Genomic DNA, 21,543 nt, shown 5'->3' on the forward strand with positions numbered 1-21,543 from the left:
TATATATATATATATATATATATATATATATTACATATTTGCTTTTTTGAGGCATTAGTTATTTTATACGTGTGTTAAGGGACACTTAAAGACTTGTGTGAAAAGATATACACGTAATACATACACAAGTGTACATCTAATATCTACTCCCTTACACTCATAATTCAATTGTACGGCCAATCCATAGCGTCAGAAAGAGTTCAGCCGCAGGTCCAAAAGCTTCACGTGCCCGAGGTGTAAAACGATGTTCTTATATAGGAGCAAAATAAAGACCAAAATCAGTCTGAAAAACATCATCATCATTTAATTTTACCACTTTACTGGTGATTAATATGATAAAATAACAGATATCGAACAAACAATCAAATTCAAATGCACTCACACAGTCAATCTCACTTTCGTTTTTATAATATTATTAAGGATAGCAATCGGAAAGCCCCTCAAATAATACTTATCATTCCTTATAATAATAATTGTATTCTGATTTTGTTTTCTAAGAAATACATACAAAACAGCCGAAGAAGTGTTTTGTCTAATTTAATTCTCAATACCCACATACATCTTATTTTTATTTGCACTAACTCCTCGAACGCTTGAAGCTGTCAATCGGAACTTCTTGCATTATAATGCAACTTTAACAGCGGCTTTTTGTTCATTTTGATTTTAAGGCGAATTTATTATAAATAAACTTTTAGGCGAGCACTTTTATTTTAATGCATATATCGTGAATTTATAATAATGTCATCGGGCCAATATAAATCAAAGTCATAATATATTATATAACTATTTGTTTAGAATCTGCGTGAGAAGTTTCTCGGTATTTCACTGATCGCTGCTTAAATCCAGATTCTACAGGTTGAAATTGTTTATATTGAATGATTATAACCTGACCTCAGGAACTCTTTATAGTCACAAGCCAAGCCAGTGACGTATTGAATTAATATTCCCGATTAATGATTCTTATCATTAATAAATAACTTCCTGTATTTATATTGAAAACTTCTTCATGAATTATTATTTAGTAAAGTCATATATATATCTTGTACCTGTTGTTGCTCTTCAAACCGGAACACGACAATACTATGTATTGCTGTTTGGTGGTAGAATATTCATTATAATGGGTATGCCCAGACGGGTTTACACAAAGCTCTATCACCAAGTATTAAAGGTAAACAATATTCAGTAATAAAACGCCACATAATGTTTACCCCTGAAAGTGATTTGATTCATTTTAAACAGATCACAGAATATAATATGGAGAGTGCTCGAATCGTGCCATTCCCCCGTCAATTAGTCCATACCCATATTAAAGTTGTATGTTCGCTTCAAAATTCTATCCGTACCCGAAGCCTTTACGAATGCACGCTCGTTGAAATCGCAAATAAAAGAATTTTATAGTAGACATATTTTACAATTTTGTGTTGTGTAGAATTTCTTTTAGTGATAACTCTATTATTATTATTGTTTTTATAATATAAAATTGCTTCTACAGTTCCCTTAGTCGTTGACTAGATTTTTATCTGATTTTATTCAATCAAAAGAAACCTTGCTTCGGAGGTTTCGAATGATATATTTTTTATTGCCTATATTGCATAATACCTTTTTTTATGTATTAATATATCCTGGATTTTTTAAAAGAAAATACTCAAAATATTTATTCATTTAATATTTATGATGACTCTCTTCGTCATATTTAAAAAAAACGAAGGAAGTAGATTGAACGCAACCCGGAATCTATTGCCAATTTTTTGAAGAAAACCTTGCCCGAAGCTTGACTACGTAGCGCGCGTCGATACGCGCAAAGCAACAAGGCCACCTCAAAAGTTAAACCTCCTTGGATAAATAAAATAAAACTCGTATATAGAATGGTATATAATATAAAACTTTCGATTTTCAAAAACAAAAAATAATTATAAAGATTTTTAAACTGTGTTGCTATTGTTAGAACATTGTAATCGTACAAACAATTTTGTTAAATTTCGCTCGTTTTGGTTTTTATACGTGAGAAATAACTTCACTGGAAACTAGACCAAATTCCAAAGCAACACAACTCCAAGTAACCGTATGTCTTCTAAAAACGCTTTAATATTTAACAACAAGGAAAAAATTATCTTGGTTCGTATTTTCTTAGAATTTTATGAACAGAATGTGTTGTGAAATATTTTTTGCTATACCTCTCTACCACATAGACACACAATTTTGACAACAACTAAACTACTAATTTAAGCAGCAGATAATTTAAATAAATTTACATACATTATTTTAAAATGTGATTCAAAACGGTGTTCACTGAAATTATTTTTAAGATTAAAAATAAGACGAATCCAATATAATCTTTTATAAAAACAGGATGTTTGCATATTTATTATTATTACAACTATTCACGAAACTACGCATGTCACAAATATGAAATAACGTGTAACGTAAATATAAATAATTTGTTAGTTAACTTACCGGAAAATATTACTATTTAATAAGCAACATATTTTAACATAAAATCGTGTTCCATTAGTACGTCCGTAACAAAAATAGATTTAAAATGTATTACTGAATTTCAACAAAGTCAACTTGCTCACGTTCACAATTGACAACAAGTCTTATAACAGTCTTAAACAACAAAATTTATTTTTAAATATATATTTATTGCATTATATGAAAAAGCTTTTCAAAGCTTGCAACCGATTTTATTATAAAGATCAAACAGTAAACCATGTTAATGTACTCATTTAAATGTTACTCATTTAAATTGTACACAGTTAAATGTACTCATTATTAAGTAAGCGAAATCTAATAGAATAAATATACGTACAAATCAACAACGATTTTATTGTTTAAATAAAAATATTAAAAAAAAAATTAAAATAAATATTAGTTTCATTCAGGTAGCATGTGATTTTAATAAGAGAATTTCGGCAACAGGAACAAGTTATCAATCTGTTAGCACTGACCATGAATGCTGGGCGTCAGTAGAAGCGACAAGGCGCATGGTCGCTTCCGAGTCTTGGCCTGCCAACGTGCAGTTATTCGCCGCCCAGCCGAGCGCGCTGACATGTTGCGTCTCGTTACTGAAACACGAACGACCACGCGACGCATACGCTAACTCGTGTCGCAACTCGTAAACCAGTGTTTCTTGTGTTGTGTTTTAAATTTACATAAAGAAGAATTTATTCGAAAATGACGGAAACAGGATTACGGCGTTATGTTCGTAGATGAATTATTTTAGGGAGTTAAAGCTTTTATGTTATCCCGCAATGCTGTCTGTTTGTATGGATATGTCGAATCCATAATCTAACAAAAACGGTGCTACATCTTAACCTAAGTTCATTGTGGTATATAACGTTTTAAGTGCTATCTGTGATATTCAATTAATTATATTGTATTTTATTAGTTGGAATGACGTTATCGCTTGCTAATTAAATGTTGCTTTATTCAAAATGTGGGAATCACGGTGATACATCAAAACAGTTGGATTATAATTAAATATGTGCAAGCCGAGTGGGTTAACTTGCTAACATGTACAACATTCTCTCTCATTGCCAAAATAAACACGACGAACTCTTATACAAATAAGTTATACGTTTTTCAAGACTATATTCGCACCTTTAATTATAGTGTAACTTTACGAGTACATTTTCCATTAGAAAACAGTAATACAGTATTACTAACACAGAATTTGGTTTTCTAGTTTAAATCTAAATCTTTACTTGTTAAAATCTACAAATCAAATTACAGCAGAAAACTTATGTATCAACCATTTTATAAAATTGTGTTGTCAAACAATAAGAAAACAAAGATAAAATTTTAAAATAAATTTATTTTATAGAAAAAACATTAATATTATACCTTATTAATATATTACAGGTATAAGACTTGTAAATAACACGTGAGAAAGTAAAAATCGGTATTCAATTTTTTTTATTAAATACCAATGTCTACAAAATTTCTAAAGATTGTTAAAGCTAATATTACCTACTGGCTTATGAATGTATTTTAGAAACGGGACGTTATGACTGATATACAAGTTCAAATTCAAATTTATTTATTTGCGTAGCTAACTGACTTCTTTTATATTACGAAACAGCTTTGAGTTCAGCCACAACAACTATAAGTTTGTATGCTGGTGGTAGGGCTTTGTGCAAGCTCGTCTGGGTAGGTACCACCCACTCATCAGATATTCTACCGCAAAACAGCAATACTTGATATTGTTGTGTTCCGGTTTGAAGGGTGAGTGAGCCAGTGTAATTACAGGCACAAGGGACATAAAATCTTAGTTCCCAAGGTTGGTGGCGCATTGGATATGTAAGCGATGGTTGACATTTCTTACAATGCCAATGTCTAAGAGCGTTGGTGACCACTTACCATCAGGTGGCCCATATGCTCGTCCGCCTTCCTATTCTATAAAAAAAAAATGCAAATATTTTACTCCTAATATAAAATATCGATAATACATTAAAAAAAGGCTTTAAATTTAAAAACATGACTTTTTAAAATAATTATGCTTAGATTAAAAACAATTAAACACCGAAAGCAAATACTTAATTTCTCCATAAGCTTTTCAGAAAAAATACTTTTTATAGAGATAATATAGAGCGCTCAAAAAGGCCTTTGCTGTAGTTGAGTATTAAGTTGGTGATTTTTTAAACCATAACGCACCACAAATAAACTGATCACGTCTCTTGGTCCGTTCATTATTTGAATTAATAATAATTGAAAAACATAAATATGTATAAAAGAAACCCCTGATATTCATACGTCTTTTATTAAGGCAGCTGTATTTTCTTATTTAACCGAAAAGTATTTTTTTAACCAATTAGAGAGTTATGTCAGTTTTATATCTTTATCCATTTCCTAATTGAAAATATTAAAAAAAATCATCGATTAAATTTTTTTCCTCCTCAATGTCATGACGATACTGCGGAATACGTCATCGTGTTAACTGATACTCCAAGTCAACCAGGGTCCAATTGCCGTAATCCGCATATTGTCACACGTATTGCTTACATACACTTGAGACTTGACATTGCAATATTATTTACCATTACGATCACGTGGTGCCAAGAATATTGTACTCGATTAATTCATGTTTATTAAAGAAATTAACGATATGATGAGGCCGGTATTGAATGCCTACGTCCTACATCACGGCTAATTGTAGGTTTGATGTGTTGTAGCGTGACTTGAGAAAAATGTACCAATTAGAAAATAAACGTATAGACATTTATACTTTAATTATTTTCCACTTTCCAACTAATTAAAGTTTATTTATGCATAAAAAAGACCCCTATAAAACATTGATGCATAACATATGGTATCCTATGAGATAACATTCGAGTTACATAAATTTATATATAAAACTCGAATTATTAATAAATTATTATTTTCCTTCGTTTATAACAAATAATAAAAATTGTTTCGATATGTACTAATACGATTTTAAGTAATATTCATAAGACTTATTTGATATAACCTAAATTTCTATCAAAGATATAATGTTTAAAAGTAACAAAGTTATCTTTTTATTTAAGATAGGAAGTGTTTCTTTAATAGTTCCGTGAAAAATTTCAATCACAAAATATTTAAGCAGTAAACTGCCTAGCTCACAATAGTACTTTTTACGTTCGTTTATTTTAATAGTATATTTTTATTGCTAATGCGGTAGTTACCGCTTTTTTCCCTGAGGTCACCAATTATAAAAAGCGTTGCAGAGATCTAATGTTCAGATTGAATAATTCTATTGAAGTCGTCAGACAAACAAACGACCATTCGATTTATGTTACTATAAATAGCATGGGGTGTGCTCAATGCTGCGGAGATTTTGAAATCATTCAATTGTTATTGTTCACATTTATTATCAATTGGATTAATACGAGTAGTATTTAAAATCTTGTTATATTATTGGCGTATATTCGATACTTATTTAACGAGTACAATTGATTAAATTATTTTTTAATGTAAGTTACATATAATACAAAAAGAAATATATATATATATATATATATATATATATATATATATATGTTACTGATAGTTTTGTTAAAATAAACTTTAAGCTAGTAATTGTAGTATTGCGTCGTCAGGCCGATGTTTTATAAGTATGGTAATACACTAAAATATAGGCTGTAGGTCGAGTAGGATGTAGGACAGGGCTTGCTGCCAACCACTCAAACTTTTACAATTACAAGTGCAATGTCATTAAAACATATGCATTGTTTAACGAGCAGGGATTTTTCTTCGAATTTCTTCTATTAATTTAATTTTACATTTTCCTTAAGGTATGCTTACTCACTTTAACTCGTAGATTTATTTTTTTTAAGTTTGTTGTGTTAGAAATTCTGAAGTAAGCAATATCTAAATTAATCTAATTTAACAGGACTTGCTTGCTATCCTTTTTTAACTTCATACATAAAAGGGGATATTTAATATCTGTTTTAGTTTTATAAAAATATTTTAAAAATTCGACATAAATGTATCATCATTATCCTTCTGACGTTTGGGTTCTTCGAATCATAATTTTCTGATATTACGGATTTATTAAATTCCTGATTATTTTACATTGTGGCAACATCGTGAGGTTTCAAAAACCGCGATATGGGAATTGAAAACATCCTAATTTATATCGCATCCCATTGTGGTGATCGGCGTCATAATATCTCATTATCGTTTAAAACATTAAGCTTAATAACGTATAATATAATATTTAGGCTTTGTGATCTATTTATATATAAATTTACTGGTGGTAGGGCTTTGTGCAAGCTCGTCTGGGTAGGTACCCACTCATCAGATATTCTACCGCAAAACAGCAATACTTGATATTGTTGTGTTCCGGTTTGAAGGGTGAGTGAGCTAGTGGTAATTACAGGCACAAGGGACATAAAATCTTAGTTCCCAAGGTTGGTGGCGCATTGGCTATAAGCGATGGTTGACATTTCTTAGAATGCCAATGTCTAAGGGCGTTTGGTGACCACTTACCATCAGGTTGCCCATATGCTCGTCCACCTTCCTATTCTATAAAAAAAAAAAAAAAAACATATGATAAAATAATGTATAAATAGAGTCGCAAAGTGTATAATTTATTTTATTTTATTGAAATTTAGTAATATCTTTGTAACATATTTTAGGACATTTAGAATCACCATGTAAAATTACAAAAGTGAATTTAAGAGCATTAAAAGCAATATACGCATACAATAAATATTTTAAAATATTTCTTATTTAGTGTTTTCATATTTATTATTTAAATATCATTTTATTATTATTTGGAATAAAATTATTCACCTAAAATCGAATATATCAAATATTTCGATACTACGTTATCGATATAAAATTTATAAATTATATAATGAAATGAATTGCAGCAAGTCGAGATAGGTTAATGACTTTTGGCTTCAAAACTGTTCGTAAGAGGAAACACAATGTATGAAATATGTATACTGATAAAATAAATTCTGGAATACGTTTAAAATTAACTAAATCATGAACTAAATTTAAAAAGAATATCAATTCTTCATGAATTTTATAATTATAATTTATTTTATATTTGAATTTTTAAAGCATTTCAGCCCCATGTTAAGGTTATTATATTTTTCTGTGTTTTTAAGTGCAATGATAAAATATTATAACTAGCTATATAAGAACTGTTCAGTTATATAATTGAATTTGTAAATATATTTCGATTAAACTTAAGCATTGTGACAAGGGTGTGATTATGATTACGACATCCTTCTGATTGATTTAGGCCACCTGCACAGGACATATTATAGTACACATGTGTGTGCGCAGACTCAGGTGTATTCTCTATTCTCTCACTCTTATAATCTGATGAAAAGGCAAATCCGTCACGACCGGAAAGAGTTCAGGCTCAGAACCAACGGCTTTACGTGATTTCCGAGGCACGGGAGTGCACACACTTCCCACTTCGGTACTGCTACTGAGAATTTTTTCGATACAAGACCCCATTAACTTTTTATCGGTCAAACCTGGGGTTTGAACCCTGGACCACGGAATCTGATGACCATTCATACAAATAAAAATTATAGTTATAAAAAAATTGCAAAAAAGGGTATGCATTTCCATATAACTTGAATTTAGGAAACCTTTGATATACAATTCGATTTATTTGTAGGAGTGGCTAAATTAGAATTCCTAAAAAGATCTCGGTTAGTTATATGGCGTTAATCATGGTAATGAGATCAAGAAAAAAAAAACAGTTTCAAAAACAGATGTATGTATCATATAAAAATATTTTTCACATCTGCATATATCATAGCAGCACTTAAAATATCTAATGTGTTTATAGAATATGTCAAAATATTGTAGGTATTACTTTCTTATGTTGGTTTAATTGTTTGCTATGCTATTAATACAAGAATCGGTTTGGAAGCAAGGCTTTTTTTATTTAAATAGCCAACATCTGGAAGTATATTGTTTGGTTGTTTTTCGGCGTATTTGACTTATTACATACTCTTTTAACTAAATAAGTCGGGATTCTTTTTGGTAAAATTTATATTCTGACTTAATGCTGATCTAATCATCTATGTATGCTGTAAGTGCTTGTTAGGAGGAGTTCAAGGAGACTCCTTAAATAAAATATAATTAGATTAAAAAAACCATAACTTTATTAAATATACACTATAAATGACTCAATTGCTCTCTTACAGACTACTTATAAAAGGAACCTTTTTTCATTATTAATTAAATACATATATATTTACAGTTTTAGAATTATACTTTGCAATCTGTCACTCAGATCATATCGTCATTTCCATGAATCTAAACGATCCCTGCCAACAAATTCATATAAACAAAACTAAAAAATCGTAAAAATTTTATTACATATGTAACGTGAATAACGTTCTATCATACAAATATCATAATATTTTGAATATTATATATTTTAATTTATGACGTAGCTCTGCCGTTCACTGGCTATTAGTCCATTCGTTTCGTACTGGTAAAAAAATACAGTCTAAATGTACATTAGATTAAATATTTCGAATATCTCTTTTCATCTCAATCGTATACACTTCAGTATTGTGATTATGAATCTTTGGAGGTTGGAGCAGATGTAAATTTTTACCAACTCTATATTTACGAATCAACTTTGATGTTTATGCCAAAACCAACATAATCCTGATATGAGCAAATGGCAGAATTTCGTACTCTATAAAACTTTTTATAAGACGCTATAAAAAACAATGTTTTGTCTCGATTTATATAAAATTATATTTACTTACTATTTAACATATGCATATAGCCTATAATTGTCCCACTGGTGTCTTACAAATTAAGCAAATTCTGCGGTGCTTGGTCGGGTTTGAACTCTGAATCTTCGGTTTAGATTCACGATTCTAGGCTTTGGGCCATAACGGCTCTCAATTTTAAATAGTAATCCATTACGAATCAAAATCTTAAAGATATAAAAAGTAACAATGTAAAGTTCCAAACATTCGGCTAAGCGTACAATTGATAATTTAAAGCAACACAATAATGAAACAAAAAAAAAAATAGATAATTTATCTTATCAATTATTTAAATTATTTATTAAAATAGTTACCATACTGCAATAGTTATCATGGTTTCCGAAAAGTATTTTTAATTTCGGTGTTCAAACAAAAATGACTATAGCAGATTATTGTTTATCTATGGCAATTTTATTACGCATTAAAATTGCACAGTAGTACATAAAAGTAGTACATAAATGTGGGCGCAAACACATGTGCACTCTCTATTTTATTCTCATAATTCAGTGTACATCCTGACACGATCACAGAGCGGTCAGGTGCATGACCAACGGCTTTACTTGCTTTCCGAGGCTGATAAGCTTCTGTAGCTGTTGGAATAAGAAGTTTTTTCTATATTAGTACTGATGTAATATACGACAGGAGTCATAAAATAAGTAAGATTTTAAATGACCGCAACTAACCACGTGGAGAGCTAATAACTAATACAATTCCAATGTTATTTATTAAGGTATAAATTATCAATATTACTTCATCGTCGCAGTATCGTACTCGTTGTGCAGTAAGCATACCGTATGCATCGTTAGAATTACCTGCTTTCATGGTGCGCGCTGACGTCTCGATTATACGCAAAAGTTTATAATGAAATACTTGAACCAATACAGTGAATCTGTTAATAACGGTTTACGAAGGACCGCTATGTTTTTTAAGAAAAAAAATTCGATCACCGAGTATTCAATGAGTAAGATTTTTGCTTTTTTTCCTAAAAAACACGTAAAGCGCATGGCAGTGCGTCATCCAAGTTGTTTTGTATTTTAGGTCACATATGTCACATAAGATGTGAGTAAGATAAAATAAGCTTATGATTAAAATAGTTACAAATTCCGTTAATGATTTTCTTAACATTATATATTAATGAATATATAATATATATATAATTTTGAACCTATCACCGTTCAATTCAATTTAATTGTCCACTGTCCGACAGCATTTGTATTGTATCACATAGTATTTTAAAAATTTGGAATATTTAAAATGTCAATAGACCTGTTTATTTTGTTAAGTTTTTAACTTGGTTAATCTGATACATTATGAGCAAAAAGTAATGTTTCAAAAGCAATTGTATGCATATATCTCCAATGTAGTACTATCATATTATAAAACATAGATTAATATAATATAAATCTGCTCTCAATTTCGTAATTACAGTGGTTTTGCAATGAATAAATTTTCCTATTATAAAAGCGTACAACGTACCACGTACTCTTGATGTGAGTACCGCTACAAATTATACGCCGCCTCAATAAATTGGGGCAGGTATTGAAATCCGTTGGAATAATCACGTAGACACGCTGTAGAAATCCTCATTATTTACATATATATTAACAAAACGTATTTATCACTTATAGATAAAGAAATGTACTATATATTCCAAAGATAATTTGTAATACGGGCTACGGATTATGTTTTAAGCCAAATATATTATACTACAGTTGAAAAATTATTATTTATATTCCTATTTTTCTAATATCTTTAGTATAAAAACAAATATGTCATTTTCTGAAAGCTAAATTAATGACTTTGTTGTAATCTTGTCCCTTCTTCTTAGGGAGAAAGTTTGGATTACATGAAAATGAAATGCTGGTTGACCGGGTTCGAACTTGGACTCATTGCTTAATATTACCGTCTTCAAGCCATTAAAGACGGTAATTCCAGCATCATATTTTACTTAATTTTCTTATAAATACGGTCTCAAAATACAATAAATATATTTCTATTTGCTTGAAATTAAACAACTTTGAAATCAGAAGCACACAAAAACAAATATATTCACATCTGTCTACCCTCTAAAAACGCGTGCCACTTGTCGGTATTGTCAGATGAAAAACAGGGATAGATTTCAAAAACGCCGTCTTCACAAATAAGCCACAAATGTTGTTTTTGAAGAATAAATAGAGCAACTAAAAAAAGAATTAGTTCTAGAGATATTATTATGAAATAGATTATAAGTAAAATAAATCTTTTTATCTATAACAAAAAAATAACAGCGATTATTTATTTATTATATGACATGACATTATGGCTCTATTTTTGCTTTACCCTCATAAATCTCTATCATAAATATTAAATATATGGTAATGAAAGCTTTACCGTATTTTACTTTTTCTCTATATAAGAAAATATGTATATAACCATTGCGGTGGTCGAACTAAGCTGCTATACTTATTTCACTTAGGTACACAGTACATAAGAAAATAGTAATATCATTTCATTAAATTATAATATAAGGATAGAAAACAGTATACATAATATTTTATTAGAATATCCTTATGTGAAAATATATGCAATTGAGGTAACATTTATTGAATAATAAGTATAAATGCACGTGTTATAGACTAAGTGCATTTTAATAAACAAATAGGTACATAATAAATAAATAATCAGTGTTTTAAAGATAGTGTATACTTAAGTGATATAACGAACAATATTTCTAATAAATTCGCTTATGTATAGAATAATTAATTAGCATTATATCTTAAAAGTAGAATTGTTAAAAAAAGCAAACACATACATGTGTAAAATAAAAAAGAAATAAGGATAATGATTCTAAAATGAAATAATATGCAAGTTCAATTAAACTATAAAAACTCTTGCAAATATATCTTTGGAATAAATTGTAACAAACAACTTACCATAATTACCCTACTCCTGCTTAAACCAAGTGTTATTACGAAATTAAAAATAAATTTAATAAATCCCTATAAGCATGGTATATGCTTAGATATACCATTAGTGACTAACAGATATAATTAATATTAAAATCACTAGGAAAAAAACAACAATTGTAAAGTATAATAAATTTTCCTTAAAATTTATAATCTGGACTTTGCTATTGAAGACATGTAAACGTCGGTAGTTCCCTCAGAAATGTACTTTTTTAATATTAATGTACATATATGTTAGTGTCATTAATCACTGTCACAGTTTACGAAGAAAAAATATATAGGACATTGTGTCTGTTAAAATTTTGAAATTCGAAGACATAAAGAATTGGTTGGAGCATGTAAAGCAAAAAAAAAATTCTGTAAAAAAAAAATACCCTTCGAAATCCAAATACAATACAATATATATCGTTCTAAAATTGACTGGACTTCATTACAGATCACATTACATAAATAATAATAAACTAAGCACTAATCAAACTAAGAAATATAATTTTATCACTTTGCATTGATTTACATACCTTTGTCTTGCTTAACAGACATATTGAGATGTTGCAATAATTTCTAAAATTGATTTATAACTCATGCGCCCTTGCGATGTATTTATATCCGCTTTAAGCCAGTTTTACTTCTCAACTAGATTTAAATGGCCCACTTAAGGTAAGCGGTAACCTCTACCATTTATATTGTAAAAAATATGAACCATTATTTATTATATTAAAGTGATGCCGGACATAGGATTTAAGATATTATAGCCTTCCTGCAATTAAGTTGAAACACAGCAATACAAAATATAAATAACTAATCAGTCTTCATATAACAATAACTTATTACTTTAGCAAACAAGAAATAAATAATTCCTATTTACATTTATTATTATAATATAATTACTCAAGAAAGTTTGTACGCGTTCCAGCAAATTATTCGGCATAACGAGAATATCCGTAAATTAATATTTACTTTAATATTGTAAGAATAATTATGGCAATATTAGAACAATTATCCTAATATTTTCATTTTATTATAAGAACTTGGCTTTAAAAACCAAAAATGTTTTCTTACTAATAAAAAGGTCCAATAAAGGAGGTCGGACATTGTAGTTTTTACAAGTCCGTAAAGTTTATTATAATATAACAATGCCCGAGATAGCATCACCTATTTGGGTTATAGGATAGAGTATTATCCACTACAATGCACAAAAACCAATCCACTATATTGTGATATTTATTTAGGATTTCTAAATTTTTGTTGGAGTTTCTTTTCGAAAAGTTTTTACTAAATATTATTGGAAACTGTACAAATACTCCTCGTCTAATAATAATAATCGACATCTGTCTCCAAAGTGTGTAGAAATATCATATATCTATTATTCAATAGCAATAACTTCTATATTGAAAGCCAAAGTTTTTTTAAAAACATTCTCTAGTATCGTTTTGTCGATAAACAAATCATTTATTAAAGTAACAACACTAAATTATAAAATTTCACTAAAAGCATGAGTAGGTAGGCACCTGCCTACCTACCTAGGTAGGTAATCATATTAATTTTGTTTTAATTATTCTAAACCCTTGAAAGAATATAACTAGTAAATAGGAAACAAAATATTTCAATGTTTATTTCATCTTAAACTTTTAGCACATGCCTAAACTATTGCAACTTCCTTTTAAAATTTAACAAATAGAAATACTACACTGAGAGTTATTATGTTGCAAATAAGTTGACAGTCGTGGAAAATTCTGACTGATAACGTTCGTTCCATATGACAGCCACTATACATTTTTGTTTAATCTGTAGCACACCATATAGTAAAACCTCTTTTCAGCGGATGAATACTAGATACCATGTCACGGTTATTGAAAACACTCAATGGGTCATTAGGTATGCTCAGTGGATTCGTTGCTAAGCGATTTCGATTTTTATTTCAATATTTTGCATATATGAATGATTGAAATATATGATCAATAAGGTCTTATGTATTTTAAAACTTATTTATTATGGATTTTCTACTTATAACAAAATCTTTTTAATTATGTTAGTGCACTTTTTCTACTCTTATTGATGATAAGAAAAATAATCTCGTAAAATTCAATCGAAAAAAGCATATTATTTTTACATTATTATTTATTTATTTGTTACATATCAAATAAGTAAATTGTTAAAAAGAAACAGTTCTAATAGGATAAAAAATCTTTTAAGATTAGAAGCGAGAAAGTCGGTGACCTTTCCTAAGCCAAGTAGCCTTAGGTCACCTTTGTTCGCTATAACACAGCTATTCGAATGCAACATATCAACCTTCTCTGAAATAAAAACTATTTAAATATTAATAATACACACAAATTTTATTTAAACCAATTAAAAAAAATTATGAATATGTACCTGGATGGGAGTCAAGCGCTTTGAATTGAAAAAAAAAATATTTTAAATTTTATTAAAAAAGCTGATACTACTTCATTGCAACGACTATTAACTAAAGTTTTCAAAAGCTGTATATATAAAGTTAAAAAGTTTTTATTTAAAAAAGATAAAATGTTTTTCTGCTGGCTTTTATCGTCTCTATATTCAGTTTTTTACTTTCAAATAAATAAAAACATACAAAAAGTTATAACACTTGCAAAACCCGGTAGACATTGTCATGCCTTCGTATGACGTCCTCCTGACTGAATTTGGCAAAGGAACTACTCCTCTTTCTCTCTTAGGAGAAATTATATAAATACCTAGCCAACTGCGCAAGACATATTATACTGCACAAGTGTATGCGCAAAAACAAGAGAACTCTCTATTCCCTCTCTTCTCTCATAATCCGATTTGACTGCAATCCGATCCGTGTAGGGATCAGGCGCAAGACCATAGGCTTTACGAATTTTTCGAGACAAGGAAGCGCAAACACTGTTAACTTCCAGGTTCCACTGTACTGAGGATTTACCAATCGTCATAGTTATTACTTTAACAGTATTGAAGTTTATGTAATGTAGCGCCATCTAGTGGCGAGTTATAAAAAGATTTTGTATAAAAACTTTCTCCATAAAGGCATACATATAAAAATGCTAGCCTTCATTATAATCGGTCAAACGGTGTCGAAGTCTGTCAATCTCAACCGTATACACCAGCATCCATATTTATATATGCGTTTATATGTCCATGCGTATTATTTTTATATACCTATATATAAATGTAAGACCTTTTCACCTTACTGTCACAGCCAGATAAGATAATTTAATTATTGACCTTGTAAATAAGAATATGAGGAAGTGCATTTAGTAAAACAAGTACACAAACAGATTAATAACTTATGTTGTTTTTATGGACCGTGTAATAGACGTGATAAATGAACAGACATGTAATGACGGACGCAACTTTTAAATTAAATACAGTATTGTGTTCTTACTAATATACGTACATATATTTAATGAGTATATCGATGTTTAAACAATAAATATGACATTCATTTTATATTTTTTAATTTTAATATTATTAAAGTTTTTTAAAATTGTAAACAGATATTAAAAAGATTTTTATTTTGTTAGCATTATACGACGTGTCCTTACCAAATGGCGGCAGGCAGTCTGCCAAGTATGGTTGTCGTACCGGTTTATTCGAGGTGCCATATCAAAAAGTGTAATATATATTTTAATATTAAAATAACTCTTTCGTCGCCAAAAGATTCATTGATAGAGATAAAGTTATTACTTTATTTAAAATAAATAAATGATATTGCTGTTTTTTTGTATTTAATTTCGGTACGTGGACTTTCTGTTTCGGTATTTTTTGGTATTTACGAAGAATTACGTAATAGACATAATTATAATCAAAGTATATATATATTTTTAAAATGTTATATACCTATTAAAATGACGGCGGATGTGGTTTATCATAATAATGTGCATTTGCCACATTATTACTTGTACATAATTACATATATATGTATTTAAATAAAAGATGATGATAACTGCCGACTAGACAGTGACGACTCCCATACTCCTATTCGAACTTAAAAGAGTAAGTTTATCATGACTAGCTTTGCCCCGCAATTTTACCCGCGTTAAATTTATATATAATCATAATTAATAGCATGAATTTTTAAGCTTATTTTAATATTACCCCGAATAAACAAAAAGACGGACTCAAATAAAACTAATGGTCGTTTAGGTCTTGACAACTTTATACAATTTAGGAAAATAATAGGTTTCAATGATTAAGCAAAATATTTAATGCAGAATGAAGCCGATTATTATGATCATGACAAAAAATATACAAGATGACGTAAACAATAAACGGTCTTAACTACGAGTAATAAGGATTAGAGTACAATAAATTAAATATGACCTTTATAACGAAAGTTAATGTAGGTCCGTTAAGTTAAGCTTTATTTTTTATTTTTCATACAACCTGTGTTTATATCATCATATTTTATTTTACTAAAAATGGAGTATTTTATTCTCAACTAGCTCTAAATATATTATGCATTACCGTACTTATGAACGTACCTAATACGCTTTAGCATGAAATCCTCAGGGTAAATATTCAGACAGTACATGGATTTTACTTATACTCGAGGTATGCTAGTAGGCTCATTGGGGTACATACCACACACATAAACAATACGTGCACACATACACACTATAAGTTCTAAGTACTGGCTGTTAATTTCTTTGTATTTTTTCAATGTAATTGATTTGTTATATATTATGTAAATCTATTTGTAGAAGGAGTAAAAAGAATATACCGAGATACAGGTTTACTTAAAAACTATCATAAATTCTGAATGACCGACGCCATTGTGTATTAATGCATTTTCTTAAAATATATTGAGTATAATGACACATTAATTAAATACTTCGTGGGTGAATGAGCCAATACAATAACATGCATAAGGTATAAACATATTAGATCCTAAGGTCGAAAATTTATAGTATAAGCCAATCTTTTGGGCAAGGGTCCACCTAAAATCAGCCTTGTTTATTTAAATAAAAAAAAATAATAATAATAATTTTAAAACGTTTCAAAATTAAGCTAAACCTGTACTTTAAAATGGTTCATAAAGATAAATACTTAATAGATGATATGGACCTAACCAAATCATCACGGTTCAATGACAATAAGCGTGCATCACTCGATATTCAAATGATAAATAATAAGATCGATGACGTTAATTGCTCTCCAAGACACGTGCCTAATGTTAAGCAACATATCACTCATCGCTGCTTAAACCAGTAACATCTTGAAATATTTACATCTAATTAAACTTTTTTGGAGGCTCATAAAATATTTTTAGATCATTTCGTGGATTAATTTACTGGGAATGTTTTTTAAGGACTTTTGAACATAAATACTATACCTTTTTCCATAATTATATTGAACTAGTTTTCGCCCGCGGCTTCGCTCGCCTTTGGAGGTGTAAGTGTTAGGCTTAAAAAAGTAGTCTATATCCTTCCTTAGGTTTCAAGCATGCCTCATACCAAATTTTATCATTTCAATTCAGTCCAATGGTTACAGGTTATAGTCCAGACAGACAAAGTTACTTTTGCACTTAGAATATTAGTATAAATCTAATGCTACCAACGGTTCAGAATATAAATTCTACCGTGAAGAACCGACAAGAAAATCATTAATAACTCTTTTCCACCGATAAGATGACATAGTTATGTTAATGCTTGAAAATCAACAAATACTAACTATACGCTTTGTTACAGAAAATATTTTACAAGTTACCTTAATAATCCCTACCACCACCAGGTCGTTGGGCTTTGTATCTTGTGGTAGGGCTTTGTACCTAGTGGTAGAGCTTTGTTACCTCGTGGTAGGACTTTGTGTAGGCCCGTCTGGGTGAGTACCACCCAAACATCAGATATTCTGCCGCTAAGCAGTAATACTTAGCATTGTTGCGTTCCGGTTTGAAGGGTGAGTGAGCCAGTGTAATCACAGCCACAAGGGACATAACATTTCAGTTCCCAAGGTTAGTGGCGCATTGAGATGGAATGGATGGAATGGTTATTATTTCTTACCTCGCCAATGTCTATGAGTAGTGGTGACCACTTACTTTCAGGTAGACCATTTGCGCGTCTGCCTATAAAAAATAAATAAAAAGAAAAATATATTTATCTATTAAAAACTTAATTAATTTATGCTCCGCTTCACCAGCACAATGCTTGTCTGCAATCCGAGATATACATATTTTATTATTATTGTTGCTATATAGGAGTTTAAAAGTAAAAAATAACTATACATACTACAATAAGCCATATGTTTTTAAATTTAGTCTACGAACAGTGAAATACGTTAAAAACTTTAATATACTCTGACAAAAGTTTCTGAACGAAACCAATCCGCTTAATCTGTTTAAAACCATCAAGGTTTTATTTTTATTTTATTAAATCTAAATATTGTCAATTATTGCTCAATAAATTAAGAAAGAGATATTTTTAGAAATATTTTTTACATAAGCTATCGTAATAAATCTATCCGACATCGTGACTTATCATTTTTTAACTTTATATCTACAAGTTTGAGTAATTATATTTAAATATTATTTAATTATGTAATAAGGATATATTAACACGCGTTTATATTTAAAAGAAAAACAAAACATTTTTTGTTTTTCTTTTAATTTTTTCTTTTAAGGTTTTCAGCATCAGCGTAACGTGTTTTACGTTTTAATGTGTCTTTATAAAGGTCAATTCAAATTTATTTATTCAATCACCTTACACACACAACCAACATAGGTTATCTTAATACTCTATGAAGGATAGTGTGTGCCAGTCACCGAAAAAAAAACTGATGTTGATTACGTAGCTTTAAGCCTGCAATGTTAATCAACTCGTGTTCTATCATTAAATATGAGCTTATAAGAATAAGAATATCTCTAAGAAGATGTGCATGCCATTTATGTGACTAGACATGTGTATGTTAAAATGTATACTATCATGTTTTATGCAAATAAACTATTATAATATAAAAGCATTATTGACTTATTGTTAATCAAAGTAAAAGCTACCACCGGTTCGGAAAAAACAAATATAGGCAAGAAAAGAAATTGAAAGAAATTTAGTGAGGCTTATTAGAAAGAACATAAGTCAACTAAGTCAGTAACTTAACCCTTCCTGCATTTGTTATTTCTAATACAGTTAATTGAGGTTATTTTGTCGGTATTTTTCTTGCCATCCACATTCAAACGCGCTTGTTGACATACTCATATGACATAATAGAACATTCCATGTAACATTTAAATTAATTTTCAATTTCGAGGTATTAAGTGAAAGTAAGGTAGATAGATTTTTTCTATTTTCCATACATATACGCGCGCGCGTTTGCTGGTGCACAGACCCAGATAATTAATTATTTATATAGGTATTTTTTATTTATTATATAAAACAAAACCTACTTTTGTTTGTCGTGTTCAATTTCTCTAATTTAGTTGTAACTTACAGTGATTATTTACTTGTGTATAATATAGACATTTTACGTTCCATTGTACTCATTATGCGTTCCGGACACACTATTTTAAACATTACTTTATGTTGTTAAGAAAAACTTATTCTAAAAAAATTGTCATGTTTAATTTAATCTAAGATTTTAAGTTTAATAGTTGATAAAAAAATTGAAGTCTTGTACCAATTAAAAAAAAAAATACGTAAATGAATTAATTATTTGATAAAAAATACTTTTTATAAATAGAAGGGCCATAATATTATAAAAAAAGTTCAAGATGGGCTTAAATATTTTCACAATGTAAATTAACTTATATTAAATTCAATTTGAAGTTAAATATAAATGATGTACTAATTATATTGCACCAGTTATTCAACTTCACTATATACTAGCTTATAAATTAGGTCAAAAAGAAATATGGAAATAATCAAAAAGCAGATCTTTACCCAACATTCGCGTTGCCCATAATCGCAAATAAATTATATAAAACAAAAATTCTTTACTCCTTTCTTAATCTGATCTTTAAGCTTTAAGGCTCCAAAGCCTTAGTTGAAAAAAATAACAAACTGACTCGTAAATTATTTTTACTTGTTAGAGGCGTCTTCTTAAGTTGACGGATTTGATGCTAATCCACTACGGCGCTCAACTGCGCTTCAGCGGATATACATGTACATGTCTTAGAAAAAATTATATTTAAAAATCATAATGATTTTTAAATATAAATAACGCATTAAAAACTATTTAACGGAAACCTTTATATTACAAGGTTATCTTGGCTCAGTTTTATCCATCAATAAAACACTATAAAAATTATTAAAATCAAGTAACATCTTGAAAAAGTCCCACTGCTGGACTCTAAAGCTTTCTTTTAATCACGAGGAGGAAGTGTGGAGATTTCCTTACAATTTTTTCTTTAACCACCGAGAATGATATCATAAGATAGTCATAATAATGATTCGTTGAAGATATATAACCTGTAAAATTTGAGTTTTACGAATACATCCAGTATTCATATTTCATAGGAGCTTCTACATATTACACACAAATACTACAAATATTATAACAATATATGCATATTACACGTAACAGCTTTATATATCGATTAAGTCAGATCAATAGGAGAATACCCTTCGAACGTAAAACTAAGAAATACGGTTCCATTCAAAACGAGGTCCTTAAATATTTATCTGCCAGCCTCTGAACGGATCTCTCCGTCCTTGTGATCTTTAATATTTAATGTAACAGTCGGTAACAATACCAAGAACGAACAATGGCTACTGAAGCAAGCCTAAAGGACTCAAATACATACTAAATTTGTATATAATTATATATTAAATTATTACTCATTGTTTATTATGCCTCTTGTCACCGTAAGAAAATTGACATTATATATATTAGTATATTTAATAATACATTAATATATTTATTTTAAAACAAAGTAATAAAAATATCATAAATATATATATATATATATATATATATATAATTTTATCGATCGAATCAACAATCAACAAACAATCGAATTTTACATCAACAAATTGAGATAAGTTATAAAAACTGGATTAAATTAAATAAATACATTTTAACTATAAGAATAATTATTATTATCATTATATCGGCTTTATTACTTTAAACTTCATTTAATTCAATATTAACATGAATAAAATGTTCATATACCGATATTTACTTTTAATGAACATTAATATTTTGTCTTCCTGTCATTGACCTTATTTTAATATTCAAATTAAATTAAATTTTAACAAAATAGGAAATGGTTTAACCAAGTAGTAGTTTATGATTCTGTATAATCAAATTTTTGAACTAAATGTGATAGGGGTCATAGTACGGACATTCCCATGACTTCCTAAAAAAACTCAAAGACCACGGCCGTAATTACAAGGTCATTTCCTTATGCTGATTTTTATTCAGATTTACTC

The 21,543-nt window shown here is 29.1% G+C and overlaps 1 protein-coding gene across 8 annotated transcripts in view; it reads left to right on the forward strand.

Annotated features, from left to right (window-relative positions):
• Window positions 1-21,543, forward strand: part of LOC126775077 (potassium/sodium hyperpolarization-activated cyclic nucleotide-gated channel 2) — a 246,944-nt gene that overhangs the window by 168,228 nt on the left and 57,173 nt on the right. For 2 of the 8 annotated variants that reach the window (XM_050496826.1, XM_050496827.1), the window contains exon 1: window positions 3,013-3,201. The exons of 4 other annotated variants lie outside the window; for them this stretch is intronic. Coding sequence is in view for 1 of the 4 variants with exons in the window: in XM_050496823.1 (XP_050352780.1) it covers window positions 10,101-10,200 (100 nt within the window). In the remaining 3 variants the exon portion in view is untranslated. Of the gene's footprint in view, window positions 1-3,012; window positions 3,202-3,222; window positions 3,330-9,992; window positions 10,201-21,543 lie in introns of those variants that run through there. 2 more of the 8 variants (XM_050496825.1, XM_050496823.1) reach the window with 2 other exon arrangements.

This window comes from Nymphalis io, chromosome 17, assembly GCF_905147045.1.
Source record: "Nymphalis io chromosome 17, ilAglIoxx1.1, whole genome shotgun sequence".
Lineage (NCBI taxonomy): Eukaryota > Metazoa > Arthropoda > Insecta > Lepidoptera > Nymphalidae > Nymphalis > Nymphalis io.